Below are 21,008 nucleotides of genomic sequence, written 5' to 3'. Positions count from 1 at the left end.
AACGATAGAATTCGGTTTCTACCAAAGCTTTACTGGTATTTGAACATTAGACATTTAAATTTGAGTCATGGAGACAGTGGCAGATATATTAAAAAACAAAAGTAAGCGACCGATGGCCTCAACTTTAAAGTGAATCACCACATATACAAACGTACGCTCGCGCGCACACACAAAACGCAAAGACACGCGCACACACACACTTACATACTAATATAATATATAAAATTAAAAAAATGAATATTAAACGTAAGAAAATGAAATTGCAATAACTTAATCTCTCTGTCTCTCTCTGTCTCTCTCTTTGTCTCTCTCTGTCTCTGTCTCTCTCTCTATTCTGTATCTGTCTCTCTATCTCTGTCTCTCTCTCTGTCTCCCTCTCTTCCTGTCTCTCTCTGTTTGAATATAGTTTTATTCTCTTTGTCTCTCTCTCAGTTTCTCTCTCTCTCTCTCAGTTTCTCTCTGTCTCTGTCTCTCTATCTTTCTTCACTATCTCTCTCTCTCTCTCTCTCTGAGAGGTTTCCCTCTTGCTTTTAGCCTGATTTCTGTTTTTTAATTAGAAAGTCATAACATGTCACAATGTTTATTTATATAAGATAGAACAAATAGTATATAAGTCAACACCATGGCTTCCTGAGAAATATCCTAAAAATACACTGATATGACAAAGTAGAAAACACCAAACTGTGGAAGATGAGTGGACAGAAAAATATAGAGGTGCAGATCTTAGAGAGGAAGTGGAGATGGATTGGTCACACCCTTAGAAAAGATACCAGCAACAGAGCTAGGCAGGCCTTAGAGTGGAACCCCCAGGGAACAAGACGTAGAGGAAGACCAAAAAGAACATGGCGGCGCAGTATACTAGATGAAGCCGAGAGGACCGGAAAGAGCTGGGAAGCCACTAAAAAGTAGCAAGAGACCGTGGAGAGTGGCGTGTTTTTACTGAGACCCTATGTTCCATGAGGAACTCAAAGGAATGATGATGATGATGATGGTTTCCTGTTTACATGTTACGAGTCTACTTGCCCTCTATTTGCAAACTACACACTGGTCATTCTCATATATTAAAACAATGAGTAGTCATTTACAAAAGAGACCAATAGATGTCATCCAGACTAAAAGTCACATTGAATAAATTAAAAATAATCCGCGTGTGAATAATGACATTCTTAATTAAAATCATAATATATTTCACATATAATCGATGAATAATAGCTATTTTGAAGCTTCTTATTATCCTGGACAAATTTGAATAAAGTTTATTTTTAACGCTTAATAATGTCTACCTCAAACTATTCAGTTAAATTTTTTTAGCCACAGCCTGTGTTGAAATAATTGTCTCAATCACTTCTCTAGCCCTAAAATAACTAAATATGATTCATCATGTCAAACCTTAACTAATTTTATATTTTCAGTTGATGACAATATAGACCGTTTAAGGGGGTTCTATCTCCAGGCATCGAATGGTGACAATTTCCTCACATTTAGTTACACTAACCAGCCGCCAACTGTTCAATATATATACACAATGGTTTACTTTGGTAAAAAGCCAGTGAATCAAGTGGTGATTGGTCTAAATAACAATTACCTTGTGATAAATGAATTTGAAGCCTATGGAGGTAATATTTGATTTAATTAAATATTTGCTAATTAAAGACATCATTATTTTATTGTATTGTTACTTTATTGCTTGCATGATAAGTAACAATTATTAAAAATAAATAGCAAAGTATTTCAATCTCGGACAAAGCTTATATCAACTGTTCAGTTTGTCGTGTCTTTCTTTACACGTACTTTCATCCATTTCTCATTTCGGAATAAGTTGAAACTTTGCACAATTATTCATCATAATTTTTTTTTTATATAGAGACAGTACTAAGCCAAGGGATGCTTCAATTAGGTAGTCGGCTAAAAAATGTAAAACTAAATGGTAACAATAAAACGTAATATTTTCATAAGTGACTTAAACAATATCAACGGTTCATGGGCGTAGCCAGAGGAGAGGTTTGGGGTTCAAACACCCCCCCCCCATCCGAAATGAAATCCCCCCCAGAAGGGGGGGGGGGAGTCGGAATTTAGTGACTGATTTTTTGCTTTGATTTTGTTTATTTTAGGTGAGATTTTAATACTAAACCATTACTTGCCCCAGCACAACCAAAGGGGTTTTGAGTTTAAAACCCCCAACCAGGGGTTTTTGAGTTTAAAACCCCCTACCAGGGGGTTCGAGTTTAAAACCCCCTACCGGGGGGGTTTGAGTTTAAAAACCCCTACCAGGGGGGTTCGAGTTTAAAACCCCTACCAGAGAGGTTCGAGTTAAAAAAAAAACTACTAGGGGTTTTGAGTTTAAAACCCCCTACCAGGGGTTTTGAGTTTTAAACCCCCTACCTGGGGTTTTTGCAGTTAACTCCCCCTCTTCTATAAAACAAAACAAAAAAAAAATGCAAACGAAAATCCCCTAATTCCAAGAGCACAGTTAAGGAAGATTTTGATTTTAAAACCCCGTCTAAAATTTACGATAAACGCCCTTTTTAATATAAAAAAGCAGCTAATTTTTCACTCAAAATGTTATGAGCTTAGCTAAATTGTTTTGACTCAGTTTTGAGTTTAAACCCCACTTCAGCGGGGTTTGAAGGTAAAAAATACCTCTTTAATAATAAAAACAAAGCAAATTATACACTAAAAATGTTATGAGTGTAGTCAAAGGGGTTTTGAGTTTAAACGCTCCTCCAGTGGGGTTTGAGGATAAATTTAAATACATCTTTAGTGTAAGAAAAAAAGCAAATTACGCACTCAAAATGCTATGAACGCTGCCGAAAGGGGTTTTGAGTTTAAACCCCCATTCAAAGGGGTTTGGTGCTAAAAATACATCTTCAATATAAAAAAAGCAGCAAATTACACACTAAAATTATTTGAGCTTAGCCAAGCCTATCGGGGGTTTTGAGTTAAAACCCTTCTTCTACAGATGGCTTTTTTTTTAAAGTTTAAAACCCCTCCAAATGGTTTTGAGTTTAAGATCCCCCTACAGAGCATTTTGAGGTGGAAAACCCCCAACAGTAGATTTTGACGTTAAAACTTCTCTTTTCGATATAAAATCTAAAGCAAACTACAGTCACTTAATTGCAAGAGCGTATTCAAGAGAGGTTACACATTTTTACCAGTGGCAGGGCTCCATTAATAAACTGCAGGCAATAGTCATCTACCGAAATAGAAAAACACTAAATGTAGCTCAACAAAGATGGCTAAGACAGATTTTAGGAGTCAGTTATAGAGATCTGGTCTAAATCAAGGAAATCCTATGCCGAACTGGGAGTCGACCCCTTAGTAAGATTGTGAGAGAACGACGCATGAGGTTTGCGGGACATGTTCTCCGACAAAATGAATTAAGCATAAGAAGAGTTGCAATGATATCCTAGTACAACTTGAGGCTTCAGACATTACCAGTGACAGATTTTTATGGAAACAGCTTGACGTCAAATGCTCCGAACGGCGTGGGAGGGTCTAAGTCAGTAAGAATATTACATTAGGTTTTTGAAATAAAACTTTTTTAATAGCAGGAAAATGCAGTGTAGATACCTCAGAATATGCATTTTGTTGGCTTTCAATACCAGAAATAGTGCTTGGCGGCGGGGCTTCGCCCCACGATGGGGAGCTCCTAGCGCTCCCCCAAACCCCTTGCTAGTAAAGGCGGGGAGTCTACAATTTTATGAAAACAGCTTGATGGCAAATGCGCCGAACGACGAGGGAGGGTCTTAGCCAGTAAGAATAACACATTAGGTTTTTAAATAGAACTTTTTAATAGCAGGAAAATGCACTGTAGATACCTCAGAATATGCATTTTGTTGATTTTCAATATCAGAAATAGTGCTTGGCGGCGGGGCTTCCCATCGCGATGGGGGAGCTCCAAGCGCTCCCCTAGACCCCTTTGCTAGTAATAGCGGAGAATCTACAATTTTTCCACTAACTCATGGAAGAACCTATTCTAGGGCACAATAAACGTCTTCCGAAAGAATGAAGGGTCAGAATGTAATAAAGATTTTGTACGCACACACACACACACATAAATAGATATAATTGTTTTTTCGCCGGGGGGTGAGAAAAAATTCCCCCCCCCCCCCCAAATCCCCCCCGAAAAAAAAATCCTGGCTACGCCCATGCAACGGTTACACAAAGTGCACCAAAGACTTTTCACTATAGCAATATACTTTTGAAACTGTCAACGAAACATCAACTCAGACAATAGCAATCAAGACTTGCATTAACTTCTGAACGTCAATTCAGCATCGATGACGACTACTTTGTCAAGGGTATACCAGTACCTAAAAAAAAAAAAGCAACACTGATACGGGTAAAACTAACACTGAAAACCTGTAGAGATAACCAACAAGACTCTAACGTTTAATCTATAACTATAATTACTATCGAATCCTCATTAAAAGAATGTCATAAAAATATAAAATAAAACTCATACCAAAGAGGGGTCAAAGAGTCCTACCCAGAATGTTCTTCAAGCATAAGATGATGAAAGGCAACCCAAACTAAAAGTTGCCCAATGACGTCACAATACCTCATGAGAAATAATTAAGCCGAGAAGAAAACGACACGCATTCAACATCATAGAAGAAAGTGACGCTCTCAATTTGTGTATTATATCTATATTATAAAGTAGAATGTGAGGGGTATGTATGTATGTATGGATGTATGTTACTTATAGACATCAAAACCGCTTGACCAATCTTGATAAAACTAGGCAGGAATGTTCCTTGGGTACCAACTTAGACCGTAGTGTATGTATTGTAGCCCTAAAACAAACTTAAGACCCTCAAAAAAAATAAAGTTGTCCGACTCTATTACAGCTATAGTATTTTATGGATCTAGGCCATGTATACAATGTTGACATGAGAAAAGATAGAAAGGATTTAGACCTAGATCTAATTTTAAGAAATACACTTTGCGCAGATAGTTTTTTACTTTGACACATGAAAATACAAAAGAAGATCCATTGATTTCATTATATAATAAAATGAACCTTCAATTTTGTGTTTCAAAAGCATTTTTTACATTAATTAGTTCCTTATATCTGTGATTACAGATTTCCTGACGAACATTCTTTCATTAGACAATTCAGTAATGAATCGCGTACTAAATATTAATTCGTTTAATTGTTTACTTTATAATCCCATCCCTAGATCTAAAACTCTAATTCAACTCTAAGATGATAAAACTTCTCTTCGCACAGATAGTTTTATACTTTAACACATAAACATATTAATTAAAGTCCATTCATTTCATATTTTGATCAAATAAACATTCAAATTTTGTTTTCTAAAGCTACATTCATCTACGAAAGCTGCGAAGCCGAGTTAAAGGCCTAGATCTATATTCATTCATGAATCGTGTACTAAAAATTATTTCGTTTTATTGTTACTTTATAATCCCATTCATTTAACAAAGCTATCGCTCTTTTCGTTTTTAATAGATAAGAATGTATCGACTTCCTTCGGGTAAACCCATTTTCTCAAAACTAATTTTATTTTCGTAGCGAAACTGAAATAACGTGAAAGGATCATTAGCTACGTTTAACATACATCTAAATCCAATCCACTAGATTATCCAAGCATTTTTTACATAAATTAGTTCCTGATATCTGTGACTACAGATTTCCTGGCGAACATTATTTCATTAGACATTACCTAATGGTTACACATTAACACATCTCTCTACTGAGTCTATTCCTAGGCCTAGGTCTAAAACTCTTATTGAACTCTAAGATGATAAAACTTCTTTTCGCAAAGATAGTTTTATGCTTTAACACATAAACATACTAATTATTGTCCATTCATTTCATATTTTAATCAATTAACATTCAAATTTGTTTTTCTAAAGCATTTTTAATATATTCGTTCGCTGTTCGCTAAAGCTGCGTAGCCGTGTTGAGATAGGCCTATATTCATTCTTGAAAAAAAGTTCACGCATGCGCAGCACAGAACTCTAGATTAGTGTAGATTTACATCTACGTCTACCTCAAGATCTACTTTATACTTTATACACATGAAAATACAAAATTTAGTCTATTCATCTCAAATTTTAATCAAAAATATGTAGGCCTACAAGCAAATGTTTTAATTTTTTTTAAATGGATTTAAGCCTATTAGCTATTCTGGTTTGATAGCTTCATTCACACTATTTTTACATTGACACATTCGCTTTACTTATTACATTATTATTTCATTTAATTGTTTACAATACACTCTCAGTGACTATATCGACAGTAATGCGCAAATAAAGACCCGCGGGTCGCGGGAAACATATGTCTAGTCTATATTATAAAGTAGAATGTGAGGGGTATGTATGTATGTATGTATGTATGTTACTTATAGACATCAAAACCGCTTGGCCAATCTTGATAAAACTAGGCAGGAATGTTCCTTGGGTACTAATTTAGACCGTAGTGTGTGTATTGTAGACCTAAAACAAACTTAAGACCCTAAAAAAAAATAAAGTTGTCCGACTCTATTACAGCTATAGTATTTTATGGATCTAGGCCATGTCTACAATGTTGACATGAGAAAAGATAGAAAGGATTTAGACCTAGATCTAATTTTAAGAAATACACTTTGCGCAGATAGTTTTTTACTTTGACACATGAAAATACAAAAGAAGATCCATTGATTTCATTATATAATAAAATTAACCTTCAATTTTGTGTTTCAAACGCATTTTTTACATTAATTAGTTCCTTATATCTGTGATTACAGATTTCCTGACGAACATTCTTTCATTAGACAATACCGTAATGAATCGCGTACTAAATATTAATTCGTTTAATTGTTTACTTTATAATCCCATCCCTAGATCTAAAACTCTAATTCAACTCTAAGATGATAGAACTTCTCTTCGCACAGATAGTTTTATACTTTAATACATTAACATATTAATTAAAGTCCATTTATTTCATATTTTGATCAAATAAACATTCAAATTTGGTTTTCTAAAGCTACATTCGTTTACGAAAGCTGCGAAGCCGAGTTGAGATAGGCCTAGATCTATATTCATTCATGACTCGCGTACTAAAAATTATTTCGTTTAATTGTTCACTTTATAATCCCATTTATTTAACAAAGCTATCGCTCTTTTCGTTTTTAATAGATAAGAATGTATCGACTTCGGGTAAACCATTTTCGCAAAACTAATTTTATTTTCGTAGCGAAAGAGAAATAACGTGAAAGGATCATTAGCTACGTTTAACATACATCTAAATCCAATCCACTAGATTATTCAAAAGCAAATGTTTTAATTTAAAAAAAAAATGGATTTAAGCCTATTAGCTATTTTTACATTGACACATTCGCTTTACTTATTACATTATTATTTCGTTTAATTGTTTACAAAACACTCTCAGTGACTATATCGAAAGTAATGCGCAAATAAAGACCCGCGGGTCGCGGGTAACATATGTCTAGTTTTTACTATAAAAATAAACTCTACACCAGACCTACCTATACATGCTACAACCAAAAGCGTGTATGTGTATACGGGCGGGATAGTTAAACTTACAAAAAAAAGTCCTGGTGGGTTTCTACTAGTACCGCTTTCATAGTCAATGAATGATTCAGGTCTATTTAAAAATGTAATTCAAAATATCGCTTAATTAATAATTTCCAAGTTACCGTCATTCGGCATTTCTTCTTCATCCAAATGCTGCCCATATTGTGCATATTGTCTATTTATAATTGTCGATGTGTGGTTTGTGTGGCTGAGATCTAGGCCAAAACCTCTTGGCCACGTTTAACCAACCTAACAAGGGAAATCAAGTTGATCAAGTAGAGTTCTGAGCGCTTAACGGCATCACGGGACACTTTTCTAAGATACCCCCTCCCCTCACTGGTTCACAAAAGAGAGAGGGGTCACAGCGTGTAAAAAAACAATATATGTGTAAATGCATTATTACTTATGCTCATATACAATTCGCGTGGCAATCTTTAAGCGAATTCCTCGACTTCGATGATATAGATTGTTGAATAGAGCAGAATTTTTTTTTTTATCTGTGGAAAGATAAGTCTTCTGTGTTTACTTTTCTTTTACCCCCGAAAAATCGGGTGACTATAGAACGAGATTTTTCTGTTGAAACGATACTTGCTTATTATTAATTATTTTTGCAATTTTTTTTTTTAGAAATGTAACGTTTCTCTAAAGTGTGTTTATTGTCTATACAACTAAAAGAACCTTGACTTTGACCTAGACCTTGACGCTTTTTTTTTAAAGAAGCATTAACCTTGCCACCTAACGTGATTTAGAAATGTAAAACACAAACAGACTGATAAAGCCAGGCAAAAAAAGAGTGGAAAGTATGTTATATATGGGGATTATCAAGAATACATAAATGTTTTATATTGTTGAATTTAAATCACTACAGATTGTCTACCAGGTTATTGGGGTTTGGACTGTACACAGAGATGTAACAGTACATGTAGTGACACTTGCAACACAGAAAATGGTTCATGTAGAGTTTGTATTGGATCTGATGATCCGCCTCTTTGTTCGAAAGGTAATCATTCTTTCTCTCTCATTCTTTTTAAATACATGTATATATATATATATTGATAGGGGTAGTAGTACACGTACTCATATTGTAGCCCCGTTAATTCAAGTATCACTTTTACTTATTGCCCCCCCACACACACACACACATAATGGACCTCATTCACCAACCGTAAACAAACAACATTTAGCCACGTGGTGCTCTACCTCTTCTATACGATTTACGATCTCATGTTTGATTTATGATGGTTGTCACGTGACAGCTTTTTAAATTGTTTTATCAATAAGATCACGTGACTAAATGTTGTTTGTTTACGATTGGTGAATGAGGTCCATTACAAATCGCCCCAGGTCAGCGCTAGCCGAAGGTTCATGTCTGACGAGTGGCTACGTTCAACCGGGACCAGTAACAACACGACGGTTCGAGAAAGATCTGTGTTATGAATAGTTCTCCGAGCAGTCATGTTAAATGTGTGATCATCCAGAATGATCGAGCTACGTGAAGTCGGTTTCTGTAAGGCCAGCAAGGTCCCTATAAAAAGACCGGATGTGTCAAAGTCATGACAGTTCCCCACAACATAGTTTTCTAGTGGCTCGGCTTGGTTCATTTCAGGGCGGTTCAGCGGTGTTGTTCTGTACGACACATTATGAGGATTCAGTGCGGAGTACTGTCAAGACGCCTAACGAGTAGGAGACGACATCTTGATCTTAATCTGCAATGAAGTCCGATACAACAAGCCATTTTAATGAGGTCAGTCCGGAACAGTTGAACCAAGCGCATGTGTATATATCCAGTCATTCGTCTGTCTGGCTCAAAATCTTTCACTTATATTTTCCCGCTTCTTTTTCTCGGATCGATTTAAAATGTTGCACAAATATTCAAATAATCGGAGAATGATGTTAAGAATTTTAGAAAATATATTTTTATAAGTACTCGCTTAGCTCAATGGCAAAACAAGTTAAATCAGGAGGTTCGAAGTTGAATTGAGACAAGAGCAACTTTTTTTTTAACGACCTTTGATATCAATGCACGTAAGGAACTCCTGTCAATATTCTGGAAAATAGACGCATACAATTATCAAGACCTGGAGAGTAATTTTAGTGTACAGTTATCAGTATGACTATCTCCACAAATTCCATCTGAAAAAAAAAGGTTATTCAAAACTACCAATAAGATCAAAAATAAATTTACACTGATTTAGCTCATTCTAATACTGATAAACTGTCAAAAATGTTAGATCCCTGATAACCAAGCGATTTTTCTTTTTTGACCAGAAACCTAAATGGTATTGCAGGGAAATATAAGGTTACATTTTAAGTAGATAAAAGTATGTACATAATTCAAAATATTAAATGCAAGTACTCGCAATACAAGGAAAGTTTAAAAGAAAGTTGTTTTTTTTTATTTAACTTATTTAGAGTGTCCAGAAGGAAAATATGGATTAAATTGTCAATGGCAGTGCACTGTTCATTGCAAAAAATGCAATGGAATAAATGGAAGCTGTTTGTTATGTCAACCAAGATGGACAGCACACACTTGTGAAAAAGGTGCGTTTATAATGTATAGAATACATATATTACAATTTCTGAGTACACGAGAGACTACAATAGATAACATTTTTTCATTAAAACGTATCACTATTTCCAGCATGCGCACCAGATCACTATGGGCAGAGCTGTCAAAATGAATGTTCTGCACATTGCGATCCACCAAATACGTGTAATAGTGTTAGTGGATATTGTAAATGTCAACCAGGATGGACAAATACTACATGCGACAAAGGTATATTCTTATACACAGTATTTTAGTACTAACAATAATGAGAAGACACTGTAAAGTGACCTAACCTGTCGCTTTTTTTTTTTTAATGTACAGAAGTCAGTAAAATAAAATATAGGTCATACCAGTATCTCAAAATTCTTTCTTTGTAAGTAGTTTCCTCCATTTTTGTAGTCAGTTCAGTTGATTATTTAAAGCTAGTTAAATTCAACAAGGCTATTTTAATACATGTACTGTACTTTTGGAAAAGCTCTTTACAGAAAACATGCTGTATTGCGTCATGCTTACATGTCGCCATACAGGTCTAGAATTTTTGGTTTCCCAGAACTGTCGAGACGGAGATCAGCAAGTCTGGGACAGTCAAAAAGAATAAGAGACAGTTTCTTCTTCTTCCCCACAGCGGTGGCACCGTGAGACAAAATTTAGCTATAGCCGAAAGAAATATGAGCCAACAGGACAGTGACCTGTCCTGCACTGTGCTATAATAGCTTGCTCAGGCCTGGACAGCCTCCACCACGGGGAAGTGCGGTCATGGCGCTTCATGAGCTTCCACGGCTTTTTGGGACTTGTCTTAGCACTGAAACCACTTTTCCATTTCTGTTTTTTTAGCGGCCCCCGATAGGGAAAAAGACGCTAAAAGTTTTGTGCAAAATGTCTGTCCGTCTGTCCCGTTTAGATCTCGTAAACTAGAAAAGATATTGAAAATCCGACATCACTATATTTTAGACCATTCAAAGTTCTGATGCAACGCCTACTTTTTTTTTCTGAAAGCGAAAAATCTAATTTTTAAAATCAGTTATGCAAGCAGTTTTTTAAAGAGAAAAAGCTTATTAGTATACATTATAAGTTAGACCTAGATTAAAACGAATAATAATCTTGTAAACTTCATTTTTGTGTAATTTTTTTTTTATTGCGAAAATGTTTTTTTTTTTAAATTATTTTTTTGAGCATTCGAATAAGAGATTGAGCCTTTTCAAAACAATTACATCAATTATAAGACTTCAGTTAGGCCAGGAGAGGCGCGGTATCTGAGCGGTAAAACGCTTGGCTTCGGAACCGGGAATCCCAGGTTCGAATCCTGGTTAAGACTGGGATTTTCAACTTCGGAATCCTTGGGCGCCTCTGAGTCCACCCAGCTCTAATGGGTACCTGACATTAGTTGGGGAAAAGTAAAGGCGGTTGGTCGTTGTGCTGGCTACATGACACCCTCGTTAACCGTAGGCCACAAAAAACAGATGAACTTTTCATCATCTGCCCTATAGACCACAAGGTCTGAAAGGGAAACTAGTTAGGCCAGATTCACATCTAACTTTGCATTCAATGCACCTATCCTTTGATCTGCTGGACCGTTGGGGCACTACACAAGATCTGTCAACCTTCTTTCTCCATTCTTATATCTCATTTGTCTTTGATATAATTTCATTCGGATGTTCTTTCTGAAAATATTGAAGCCTGCCTGTGTGGACCACTTCGGGGGCCGATTTTGAGTTTGTGTTTCCACACTAACTGTCTTTATAACCTTTTTTTTTATTATAGTTAGAGCATGATGAAAAAAAAAAGCAAAAATGCCTTGGGAATGTTTGATCATGCTCAGATCTGCAATATTATAAGTTTCAATATTACTGCTTGAAGGTATGCGGTGGCTGAGTGGTTAAGCGCTTGTGCTGTTCATGTGACACCTTGCTCGTTAATTGTTGCCAAAGAAACTGATGACCATAAAGCTATCTACCCTATAGATCGCAAGGTTTGAAAGGGGAACTTTCCTTTTTTAAAAAAAAAACTTTCACTGATGGTATGTCAATCTGAACATTAAAAATAAAAATCAACTTCATAAAATCCAAAATGGTGCTGGTAAGGTCATTAAAAAAACATTTCGGCAACTGTTTAATAAAGAACATTCTTAAGTAAGGTACAATGATTTTAGAAAAAAAAAGCTTATTCACGATTGTGTGATTTACCATCACAAAGTAGATACAAAACAGATTACAAAGACAACCAGACACAAAACTCTTTTATACTCCAAGTAATCAAACCATCAAATCATGAAACACAATTCAACTATATGATCTATAAATTTCAAATGTAACTTTTGAGAAAATGTGGCGTGAATGTATATTTCGTTTTTTATTGTTACAATGTTTTGTTTGTTATAATGCACATTTTTTTAATAGCAGTAAGGCTATAAGAATAATAAAGATTATTATTATTATTATTAATATTAATAATATTATTAAACTTTCTTCTTTCCTGTATGATTCCAATCTTTTATCCGGCTTTTTAGTGCATAAATTTTAACCATCTTATTGTTATAAACTTACATAAACATTACACATATTATATTTATATCATTTTCTCTTTCATTTTATGTTATTAAATGTTGTGACATTTATCAATTTAAAAAGAGAAAAATGCAAATTCCTCCCCTGTAAGCTCTATGACTTTGTGTCACTAAAAAATGCAAATACATATTTCGTTCAGAGTGTAACGACGGGTGGTTTGGAGATTACTGTCTTGAAAGATGTTCTATTCACTGCAATTCTACATGTAATAAAACCGACGGGGCATGTTCATGTCTTCCAGGATATGTCGGACAAAAATGTTCACAAGGTCTGTAAATTAAAGTATTTATATTATTTATATCCTTAAAATCAAAGAGGAGATATAAAATAATAATAATGACAATTGTTTTTATCAATACATCTAATTATTTAAACCATTATAATTATCTAGTAACTTTTAAATTAATGTTAAAAGCAATCCAATGCATGCATGCATGGCCGGCCTTAGGCTCCAAAGTGGGCTCCTGGCAGTTACACCGTAATTTATTGGCCTATTTAGCATGTCACTTTCAGGAATTGGCTCTTGTTACAGGATTTTAAAGAAAAAGGACGAAAAAGGATTAACATATTTAGCGTATCGTACGTTTAACGTAACTTTATTAAACCACTGCCGTCTATTGCATTCGAGTTGCTTCCTATGTATGTGGTATAATAAATGTTCTATGATGATCTTATTAATAGCAATAGATGTTATTGTCAAAAAAATTAGAAGAGGTGCCTTGAATTAAATAGGGCCCAGCTATTTGTAAGGCCGGCCCTTCATACACGTATATGTTTACATTATTGCCCATAATTAAATTTCTTATGAAATAAAAAAATACATGGCGGATAACGTATAAAATAGCTAGCTGGTGATCAAAATAAGGTAAATGTTTATAGGACATAGCTTTTTTTTTTTCAGAATTGAATAAAATTATCAGGTACCCGTGCTATGCTACGGTTGAAGTTTATATTTAACTTGTCCGGAACATTTTTACACCCATTAATAAAGCGCCCCGCATTATAACGCTCCTCCACCCAGCTAGCTGGTGATCAAAATAAGGTAAATGTTTATAGGACATAGCTTTTTTTTTTTCAGAATTGAATAAAATTATCAGATACCCATGCTATGCTACGGTTGAAGTTTATGTTTAACTTGTCCGAAACATTTTTACACCCATTAATAAAGCGCCCCGCATTATAACGCTCCTCCACCCTTAACACAATTTTCTAGCCATCAAATTCTAAGTATTTTATTTTGTTTCTTTCATCCACACAAACGCAGGGCCCGCAACCCTTTATCATTCAGCGTAATTTATTACAAATTACTTTAAACAATTACTGAACACTTAAACAATATAGTTTGGCAGGAGATTCAAAATTAAACTATTACTTTAAACAACGAAGATCCTTCAACAATTAATAAAAAGCTTTGATTCTAGAACTAGGAATTATTTAATTAAAAAATACACTCAGCACAAACTTAATTAAACAAGCTTACTGTCTTTGTTCATTCTCTCAACTATAACTGACTATCTCTTTCATTTCAAAAATGTTACAAAATTTCTCTGTAACTATATTTAAAAACAATCAACCCGGTCCTTTAATGGTCATGCAATCTTGCCCGCTACTGTTACAAGAAATTCGTCACTATGACCTTATGGTACAGACGCTGCAAAATTTTTAAAATAAATGTATTGCAACCGCTGCATTGAGTATACACAAACACATCGTAGGCAATTCAGAAAATGTGTATTTTTCCATAACTTTTCAAATTTTTAAAATCTGAACTGCACTGACGGACCAGTGAACAGAAAGAAAGAATAAACGAAAAAGTGATTTGTACACTTTCAGGGACCTCTACGAGTACAAAAAATGTTTCATGATTTCTACTAAACAGTGATTGTTCTTATTTCTAGAGTGCCCACAAGGAAAGTATGGTCAGAACTGCTCCGGGATATGTTCTCAAAACTGTTTTAACGAATCCAAATGTGATATTACCAATGGGGACTGTGAATCATGCAAGCAAGGTTACAAGGGAGACAAATGTGATAAAGGTCTTGAAGGGATTTCTTTGTTTTCTGTTTAGATTGTTTCCCTTCTTTCTGTTTTTCTAATCTTACTTTTATTTAAATTCATATTCTTATTTCTTTTTTTTTCTATTTTTTATATTATTAATTTTGAACTAATTAATCTAGTAGTTTAATAACTTTTAAAAATATAATTTTTCTTTTTTCTGTCCTTTATTATCTTTTTAGATTTTTTCCTGGTGTCTCTTTTTCTCTCTTTCTTTCTTTTTAAGACTTATTGTTATACATTTCTTTTTCTCTCTTTCTTTCTTTTTAAGACTTATTGTTATACATTTCTTTTTCTCTCTTTGTCTTTTTCCATGCTAAAGAATCTATATTACCTCTATTTTTTTCTCTCTCTATGACTCAAATTTTTAGCTGCTTTTTGTGACTCTTTTTTTTTTATATCTGTATGTCTTCCGTAGGCCTCTCTTAATTCGTTTTGCTTATCTTTCTCCCTGGTTTGTTTTTACACCTCCCTCTATCTTCCTATTTCTACCTTATATTAGAATATATATATATGGTTGTCTCTCCCTTTTATATCTTTCTTCAAAGTTTACTAGAAGATCTAATGATATCTATTTTAGTTTTACACTATTTCTACAGAATGCCCAATCAAAACCTACGAATATCAATGTAAAAGTAATTGCTTAATGGGTTATTCCAACATATGCAATGAAACTGATGTACTTGTCAAGATGGGTGTGACAAGGTGGTTTAAAATATGGCCGTTTAATGAGTCTAGGGGGGGGGTATAGTTTAAGAACTCACACCTGCACAAATTTTATATACGGGCACAGCGTAATAAATGCAGACAACAATGCCAAATATGTATAGAAATATAAACAAGGTTTATTGTAAACAAAAAAGATAAGGTGTAATGATTTATAGTGGGCTAGGTTTAGATCTAATATGTACATACACATATACTCATCAAATTTAAGAGCCACGTGGTCCAAGTGTCATTAGGCTATCTTCCTTAGCTTATGTCTGGTGCTGCCTTAAGGAGGCTGGTGTGGCTGGTGCTGACGGCTGTCTGCTGGTGGGCTGGCGTATTTGAGACAGAATTCCCCGCTTGATTGAGACGAAAGTTACTCGGGGATAGGCGCGAAATGGGAGACCAGGAAACTGGTCCCACTCGCGTCCATTTTTCTTCCTGCCCAGGTGGTCAGAGAAGGCGAAGGGGAGATGATCAGAACTTTGGCAAGGCAAGGGAGATTACGTTATGACACTGGTCAGAGCTAGTCGATCAGGGAAACTGTTGTCCAAGGCGTTGAGTTGAGTGAACCCTTTGAAGTGACCAGCCGTTCCCGAGAAGGGTCAGAATGGGAAAATTTTACCTGGCACGTGTCAAGATGGGGAAGGTAACATGTGACGTCGGTGCCAAGGGGATGGTTGGATTGGAGGGGTGATGGTGGTATTTTAGCGCTCGATGGGCTAAATTAGGAAAATTGATGATTAAAATGTGAAATAAAATAATTAAATGCTTGGACCTGAATGATACCTTAAGTGAGCTACAAAGGCAGCACGGCACTTAATTAGATTAGACATGGCTTAACTGACATAGAAGAAAACATCTGGATGTGGCAAAATATTTAGGTCACAACTGGGGATGCATCCCTCATTATTTTTCGAACTCGAAGACAAGCCTTGTTAATATTGCTGAAGTTATTATAATAGTGAGGGGAAGCATTGACTAAGTACATCAAGTTTGAAAGACAGTTCTTAAATCATTCATCTTTTTTTGCATATTTTTTTTTATCCAAGCGGACTACTTATCAAAGTTACCTAGGTTATAGGCTCTATCTTGGAAACTTCTTCACCATCCAGGTACAAGAAAAATGTCTTTACTGACATATTAGTAACAAAATATTACAAAGAAAATGTTTAAAAAATACAAACTCCACTAATAACAAAACTACGAAGCACTTTACCCTATGCAACACTCGCGCCGTCTGCTCTAAAGAATAAACAGAAATAATCCGAAGAATGAAAACACTTGACAAATAAAACAAATGAAGTTTCCTAAAAATTCTTTGGAAATGTTTATGGAAATTTTTTCCGATTAATATCGCTGGAATTAATATATATTTTGTATCATTCATGGTCCCAAAAAATGCATTTTGTTTTACTTTTAGTGTTGAAAATTGATTACATATTTCAAGCTTATACTTTAAGCTACAAGTTAGAGGTCTGTAGATACTGCCTTCTCCTAGGGATGTTGAGGTGATGTTATTTTTACAAAATAATGATATGATATTTTTCTTTTAGTTAGGTAAATAACTTATTGCTATCTGAACTCTACCATGCCTATCTGCCAAATCCTTCCTAAAAATTTCATAATAATTATTGAAGGTTTCTGAGTTGTACATTATACAATTTAACTATGTTTCTGTTTCTACAGATACTTCTGGCTTTTTTTTTCTTATAAATTTCTAAGACTATTGATTTATTCCTAATGCTTTGGAATGAATAAATAAATGCATTGTATTACCAGAAGATTTCTTGTACTTTATATTTAACTAACCAGTACGTTCTTAAATGTTAATATCATTCAAATTAAAAAAATAATGAAAAGGAAATAAATATTGACACAAGAACACATATAATTGACAATAATTACAAAAGAAATGAAATATAACGATTTCTTTACAGAAAAATGCCCCATGCATTGTCTGAATGAGTCATGTGACGTATACTCTGGTAAATGTCTGTCGTGTAAATCTGGCTATGGAGGAGACTTCTGTGATACAAGTAAGTGTCACTTATATTTGTCAATGTTGTAGGCATATATTCATAAATCTAGTTCAATATTAATCAACATACGTACTCTTCAATGACTATATTTTAGTCTTATGAGGTTTTAGCCTTAAACATATAGGCTTTTTAAAATGATATTATATTCTGATATATTTATGAAGACATAAGTAAATACATTTCTTGAAGACGTGATAGTCTTAATGACATAGTAAAAAAATATAAACCCGTCTGCTTTTCTGTAATAAAATAAATTTTAAAGTTTAGTTAGTAAAAAATCTATCAAACTATAATGGATGCTAAAATGAATTAAAAGGGGTTGGTTGTTGAGTTAGTCACATGACAACGCCTTTGTTAACAGAAATAGAAAAAGATGTGATTTTTAAATTATTGGATATGTAGTACCCAAAAACTGAAAATGGGTATCTCTTTAGTTACTTTTGTCTTTGAACTCGAAATGTTGTAAAAGTTCAAAAATATAATTTAAATAGATCAAAATATTAACCCTAATAGGACCGAACAGAACTAAATAAACATTTAGTGATAAGCTACCGGGGTCATGTTTCTCAGCCTCATTGTGGTGCTTGCGTGGAAACAGTAGTTAAAGAGTAAACGATTCGGTCATAGGGAAGAAAAAAAGGGGACATTTTCCCGGTTTGCTCGGCCTTTGTCCTCGCTTCTAATCCGAGTTTCCTGTGATATGAGCCATCGGTAATAAGGTTGTAATAATTTACATCAGCTAGGAAAATAGCTCCTATAGTCTCGTATACTCAGCTCTTATCACAATTACAAAGATATGAGTTAATGACTTTGATAACAAAATAATGCACTTATTTTAATATTTTAATGAATTAATTGAAATAAACATAAGTAAAAACATCGAAAGAAGAGTTAAGCTATGTCTTTAAATTTGATTTTTTAATTTTTTTTTGTACAATTTATTTTTTGCGTATTATGATGTTGAGATAATTTTATAATCTTAGATAAGTTTATTGCTATTTATGATTCTTCAATTGATCGGAATTTATTTAGATATCATAAAACTATCTTGCATGAATTTAAAAAAAAATATTTCTACGACTTTCTCTACCAGGATCTCTGCAACTAATGCACCACAGGACATAGCCAACTCAAAGAAGTAAAAAACTATTGGGCTCCTAATTACGTGAATCTTGAATGTACAATAAATCAAAGCCAAACAGTACAGTTGGCAACACGTAACACTGACTGCAGAAATGTTTTACCGTAGATATAACCGTAGTGCCGTATAAACTTTGATGTTGTATCAATGCTCCAATGGCCTCGCCTTCACGTTCAACTTGTTTAACACTTCCGCATAGACTTCACACAAAATTCACTGTACCGAACTCTTTTTCCTTTTATATGTTATCGAGACCAACAGAACATCGCGCATCATTTCTGGATCATCACATGACCATAAACGACTTGACTTCAATACACAAATATTTCGCCTCTCGCCACCTAGCGCTAGACGTTTTTTTTTTTTTTTGTTTGATTGTTATAACCATATTCATTGTTTTAGTTAAGAATTATGTATCAACAATATTTAAAATCTCCCAGAAATTCTAAAACTAGATTATGGCTTTATGTTTATTTTCTAACAGGTTCGAATATCCAGGACATTTCAGTAGCTGTTGGTGTCGGAGTTGGTTTAGGTGCTGCTGTAGTTCTGTTGATAGTTTGTGTCGTTGTTGTTGTTTACAAAAGACGAGCCAGACAAAGGAAACAAGAAACAGGTGACGGTGTAGACAATGTCGCAAAGTTACAAGAAGAAGATCATTACGACAAAGTTCAAGACACTAACTCATTACATGATCATTATGACTCTGTGCCAAATAAATTGCACGACAAAGAGAAAGTTAATGAAAGGCATTATGAGATACAATCAAGTCAACAAACATACGACCAGCTATCCTTTGATATTGATGATACCGGCCAAGTACATTATGAGAAAGTGGCAAGCCCAAAGCAGTATGAAAATATTTCAAGGCAAAAATATGAAAATTTTTCAATCGATAACTAATTGTGATAATAAATGATACACTTAATAAAAATTATTATTCAAAACTAAGACTTCAGTTTGTAAAGAGAAAAAAGGGAGAGCAATACTTTTAATATAGAATAAATAAATTAACTTTGTGCTTCTACTCTAGTTACTTTTTTCACAATTCTTTTTAGACTTTCGATCTCAATGAAGAGAATGTATCACTTTTTGTCATTAATGGCACAAGGAAGCCGAGTTTTTTTTTTTAGTGCCTTCCCCCCAAAAAAAAAAGAGGAATAGACTCTATTAGTTTTGTGTGGTCTGTCTTGGTAAATTATTGTTTTATTTTTGGATTATGTGATTACATGAATTATGCTATATTTTGCAGAGAAAGAAGGATGTTGATATGTGATGTAATGTTGTCTGAGAGTTAATTCCCTTAGCGGATTAAGAAGTGTGTGTTGCGTTGGTTATGGTTAAATAAAGCCTCTGTGTGTATTTCTAAATCAATTTGTTTATGAGGAAAATTAAGATAGCAATGATCCAGACATATTGTTACAAAAGCTACATGAATACTGTCATCCAAGGAAGAACGAAGTACTTGAAGCTTATAGGTTCTTGAATAGAACTATCATCTCTTCATATGATTTGTTTTTTACTAGTTTGAGGACACAGGCTGAGAAGTGCAATTTTAAAGACAAAGACCGAATGATAAGAGAAAATTAAAGAGATAAACTAGTTTTTCTCTGCTAATCAACGTCTACAAGAGAAGTTACTAATGTGTTCAGATTTGACACAAGAAAAAGCTATAGAAATATGCCAAGTCTACGAAGTAACGTCCAACAGTCTCAAAGCAATGATAAAAGAGTGTAATCAAACCGATGATGTTCTGAAGCTTGAAGATGCAGATAGCCACAAAGCACCACAAAGAAAGTTTATCAAGGACTGCAGATTTTGTACAGTTTTTAACAAGATTTGAACCAGGGACCCAAAGTTTAAAAGGCAAGCGCTTTTCCATATATTCATTTAGTGTACATTTATATTTATTAAAATAATAATTATTAACCTTATCCATGCATTCAAAATTAATATAATGTTACATGTAATAAAGAGAAACTAAACAAAAAAAAAGATTTATTTTTCTTACAAAATTAGATAAATTGGCAACACAAAACAAAATATTCTTGACCTACTTCAAAATTTGTTTTAATTTCTGGTAGTGAGCTAGAAATGACTTTGACCAATTAAGACTTTTCCCTCGTAAATAAAAATTAGTATCTCCCCTTCCATTTGTCATACAATCTAGATTTAGATCATAACGTACTGAGAACGCTAAAAGCAAAAAAAATTGATTTAAACAAAAACCATTGGTAAAAAAATATTTCTAGATCAAAAGATATTTTGTTTGTATTTTGCTACCCACCTAGAGAAAGAAAACTCCGAATTCAAACACCCGATGATTGGAAAGGCTTCATTAATAAACAATGAGGGGAAAATCATCATGCGGATACCCTTAGTTTACAGCTTAGTTTGGATATATCAGC

General features: G+C 34.1%; 1 protein-coding gene across 1 annotated transcript in view; it reads left to right on the top strand.

Annotated features, from left to right (window-relative positions):
• LOC106053000 (neurogenic locus notch homolog protein 3-like) overlaps window positions 1-20,549 on the top strand; it is a 30,857-nt gene extending 10,308 nt beyond the window's left edge. The window contains exons 6-13 of the mRNA XM_056029052.1: window positions 1,413-1,616; window positions 8,411-8,542; window positions 9,955-10,083; window positions 10,184-10,318; window positions 12,794-12,922; window positions 14,553-14,690; window positions 17,358-17,456; window positions 19,085-20,549. Of these exons, the coding sequence (XP_055885027.1) occupies window positions 1,413-1,616; window positions 8,411-8,542; window positions 9,955-10,083; window positions 10,184-10,318; window positions 12,794-12,922; window positions 14,553-14,690; window positions 17,358-17,456; window positions 19,085-19,503 (1,385 nt within the window). The 3' untranslated portion in view covers window positions 19,504-20,549. The remainder of the gene's footprint in view (window positions 1-1,412; window positions 1,617-8,410; window positions 8,543-9,954; window positions 10,084-10,183; window positions 10,319-12,793; window positions 12,923-14,552; window positions 14,691-17,357; window positions 17,457-19,084) is intronic.
• The last annotated feature ends 459 nt before the right edge of the window (window positions 20,550-21,008 follow it).

This window comes from Biomphalaria glabrata, chromosome 5 (genome assembly GCF_947242115.1).
Source record: "Biomphalaria glabrata chromosome 5, xgBioGlab47.1, whole genome shotgun sequence".
Lineage (NCBI taxonomy): Eukaryota > Metazoa > Mollusca > Gastropoda > Planorbidae > Biomphalaria > Biomphalaria glabrata.
This window is presented reverse-complemented; position numbering and strand designations above follow the sequence as displayed.